General features: G+C 44.8%; 1 protein-coding gene across 1 annotated transcript; it reads left to right on the top strand.

Moving 5' to 3' along the window:
• The first annotated feature begins 2,077 nt into the window (after positions 1 to 2,077).
• On the top strand, positions 2,078 to 3,674 carry LOC120413265 (multiple inositol polyphosphate phosphatase 1-like). Its single transcript, XM_039573993.1, has 3 exons — positions 2,078 to 2,334; positions 2,404 to 2,498; positions 2,550 to 3,674. The coding sequence occupies exons 1-3, from the start codon at positions 2,151 to 2,153 to the stop codon at positions 3,672 to 3,674; spliced, it is 1,404 nt and encodes a 467-aa protein (XP_039429927.1). The 5' UTR covers positions 2,078 to 2,150.
• Positions 3,675 to 4,091: the final 417 nt, after the last annotated feature.

Raw genomic sequence — 4,091 nt, forward strand, 5'->3', positions numbered from 1 at the left:
CAAAAAAGGGTGATTTTTGCATAACCTTAAAGGCCGGGTCTTTTTGCTTACGCGCGAGAGTCGCGCAGCATGCGTAGGGATTTTGGTCAGACCACGCGGGGGATTGGCAGCCACACCCTCTTGCATGCGTATCGCCCGGTTGCCACATTGCTTAAGCAGTGTCTGCGTCTCTTCTGGAAAAAATTTGTATTAATTATGTTGCTGAATACATCATTTTGTCTCGACAAATATTTACACGAACTTTTTACTGAAATATATAACTCATGAGACTTTTCTCCTTTATTTTGGAGAGTTGATAAAAAAATTGAAAAATGAAAAAAAAATAAAAAAAATTAAAAAAAAAACTCTTAAATTAATTTGTAAGTATTGCACACTTTGCACCAAATTCTCCCCCTGTGCAAATCATAACTGCACACCAAATATGTGCACACTTGAAATCCTATCCCTTCTTCCCCCCGCTCGCCTAGAGTGGTGCGTGTCTCGACTGAGCTTTGTTGCTTTCGACTACTTTAGAACTGTTTCAAACTAGGGTGTGAATTTTAGATAGTTTTTTTCTGCTGTAGTTTGAGGTGTGCACTTTGTTGGAGAGCTTTTTACAACTTGCACGATTGTTGCAAAATCTCTGAAATCCGCAATACAACCTGAAATACAACATGAATGCGAGGAAGGCACCAACCACCTTAAGGTGGATTAAGTAACGTTTTTTTTAATTTTCTTAAGTTTATCACCAAAATTTCAAAATCAATCTCATCGACCACGTTTTAGCCAAATTTGAATGGTTGATTGCCTTTTACATACATTAAAAATAAATACAGTACTCGTTCGTTAACTGGGCTCAGCCCACTTACCGAATGCTGCTTGCTTACTGAGCTGATCGAGCATGAGCATGAGCATGGTTGACTGCCAATGAGCTGCTACTCCGTTATTGACAGATCAGCTGAAGTTAAACAATGAATCAAAAATGATCAGTGGGAGCCAACCATCCGTTCACTGTTTAACCTCTGAAGATCCCTACTTTATTAGTCAATACCGGCGCCCTCCCAAGAAGCCTGCAGTTCAACGAAAGGGAGGAATGTTAGTCCGATAGTTGAAGTTGCAGACTCATCAAGCACATAGTTTTTCGCTATATACTTGTTGATACCGCTTGAGACCGTTGAATCCACAGCATCTCCTTCAAGCATCACGTGATTAATATTTTTTTGGGTTAGTAGGATAAGGTATTGGCTTTTCGATGCCTCCCGAGCTACGACGCTATGGGGAGGACTTTCATAACAGACCCGCCGGCGAGCCTTCCGAGCAACGATGCTATGGGAAGGTCTTTCTATTTAACACACAAAATCACTCACACACAGTTATTTTACTCCACTATTATCTCGACGATCCAAAATGTTAGCGCGTCTTTCGATCATATCATTACCCGACGCCGTGCCTTTCGATCAACGTTGATATGGAAAGGGCTTTGAAAATCACAAAACAATTAATTAAGATTACACAAGCACATAAAACACAAATTATTCCACGAAAATTACGCTCAAGACGCAAATAATTCAGTAAGGAAAGCGCGTGGTCTCGTCATAGCACACAATTCGCGACAAAAAAGCGAAACAAAAGGCACACAAAAAAATCACTTTTCACTCCGAATATTTTTACGACCACACGCTCCCTTTGCCAATAATGCACTCTGAACACGATCACGAATACAGCACAAAAAGAACACCACAAAAATTCATCATCCCGTCACTGCTGCTAACACGATACTCGCTTGCTAACTGAGCTGATCGAAAAGATTTACCTAAATAAATATAACAATACATACAAGTTACAAAAAAATCCAGAGCTAAGCTTTCAAGTTGCTTTTAATTTTGATTTCAAATTTCAAAAAACTTAAAATAATCATTAGGTTTTTTGTCGAAGATATTTTTGAGGAATGTTAAATCGATCAAGTTCAATGATCAGCGTGATAGTTAAATGCAAATGGAAAACAGACTTGCCCCGAGGTGCGGTTAGTCTGAACCTGAACAGTACAAACTGGTTTGAGAATTCTTCCAACTTGTGCAGGCTGCACAGGTGTTGCACATTTTAAGAATTGGTATAGCTACAGTACAAACTAGAGCAGCGCTTCGAGCAAGTGAAACATAAATCTTCTTACCATGAGCCACGTGCTTGTTATCACTCTGATTGGAGTTCGGATACTGTCTGGTGCTGCTGCTAGTGTCGACGAAGCGTATTGCTACAGTCTTGATGACAACCGAACTCAATGGGGCCATTTCGCGACCAGAACTGGCTACGAAGTCGTCCGTGGTTCGTCCTCAAGCCGGGATTATTTTGTAGCTGGTAAGATGATCTTCTACTCAAAGTAAAGGTCGGATATTGAAGAACGATCATGAATGCTATGTTTTATAGATTGCATCCCTACCAAGTACTGGCTGTTGGCTCGTCATGGAACCAGACTTCATGGTGCCAAGTATATCAACTTCTTGCCTCAAAGTTTGAACAAAGTGAGTTGGCACTCGTTGAAACCTTCGTTACATTCTCTAAACAATTTCTAGCTCCGTGACACAATTCTCGCCAACAACGACAGTCGCATGTGCCCGGACGATCTGGCACTGCTGCGACACTGGCGCTGGGACAGCAACATGACCACGGACTACGAGGGCTTTCTCACGGAAAGCGGTTGGAACGAGCTGAAAAATTTGGCCACGCGCGAGAAGACTCGTTTCGGCGCACTGTTCCACGGTCCCTATCGGAAAGATCGCTTCCACTTTCGGTACACCAACACTCAGCGAACCGTTGCCAGCTTCCGGGCGTTTGCCGAAGGTCTGTTTGGGGATGGGGCGTACGCGCGGGTCCATCCGGAAGGAGAACCCACACGGGACACTTTGCTGAAACCGCACTTTTTCTGTCCGGATTACGATGAGAACAAGAGAAAGATCCGGGGACCGGGCTCGGAGCAGGACAAATTCATGCAATCGGCACTGTTTCAGCAGACCATCGCGGACATCTCCACCCGATTGGGCTTCCCGTACAACCTGACCCTAGACCAGATCGAAGACATGTGGGACCATTGCAGGTTCGAACAGGCTTGGTACCTTCCCCAATTGAGTCCGTGGTGTTCGGTCTTCACCAAGGAGCAGATCAACGTGCTCGAGTACAAGGAAGACCTGCGGTATTACTACCAGAGTGGTCACGGCTATGCCGGGGCTGGTGACCTAGCGTGCTTCACGATGGCCGACATGATGCGGCACTTGGGACAGGCCGGTGGCGAACCTTCAATCATCGCGTACTTTTGCCACGAGTCGATCATTCAGCTGTTCCTGGTTGCGTTGGGGGCTAAAAAAGATCCCAACCCGCTGCGATCGGACAACTACGAAGCTATGCGAAACCGACAGTTTCGGAGCAGCGAGTGGACACCGTTTGCGGCCAATGTGGCTGCCGTGCGGTACCAGTGTAACGACGTTGTGAGTCCGGTGAAGATCAAGTTCTTTCTGAACGAGAAGGTGCTGATGTTTGATTGGTGTGAGCGAGGTTCGTGCGATTGGGATGAGGTTCAGCGGAGGTTTCGGCGATTTACTGAGGGGAAGTGTGAAGAGATTTATTGTAGTGGAAGTAGTGCTCAAGGAAGAAAGGAAGTGGCTTTTACATTGATTCTTTTGGTGTTCACAATTCGACGGTAACATTTTAAAAGGCATCATGTACATTTTGACACTTTCTGGGTTATTGCATATTGTGTGGTCCTACATTCCTATCGGGAATCGTCTGCTGAGGTTAGTCGCTGCGCGGAGTTTGGGCTCACGTCCGATTGGTCCAACTGTCAGCCGAAGAAGGCGGAAGAGTCTGCCCGGAACTCTTGCCTGTGTGCGTGGCTCTCACCGATCAGGTTTGATCTGTCATTGCAGGGCTGGACAAAGGGGCACTCAGTGGAGTGCGCTCAATTACACCACAATAGGGTGATCTACACCACACATCTCTCCTCTTCTCCATTAAAAAAACAGCTTTATTTTTCCTATAAAATGAGTTTGACAAGAATTAAGCAAGCTGTCTTTCGTCATTCAATTCAACAACATCTTTTAGTTCAACAACTGTTCACTTGC

The sequence above is a fragment of the Culex pipiens genome, chromosome 3 (assembly GCF_016801865.2).
Source record: "Culex pipiens pallens isolate TS chromosome 3, TS_CPP_V2, whole genome shotgun sequence".
Classification (NCBI taxonomy): domain Eukaryota; kingdom Metazoa; phylum Arthropoda; class Insecta; order Diptera; family Culicidae; genus Culex; species Culex pipiens.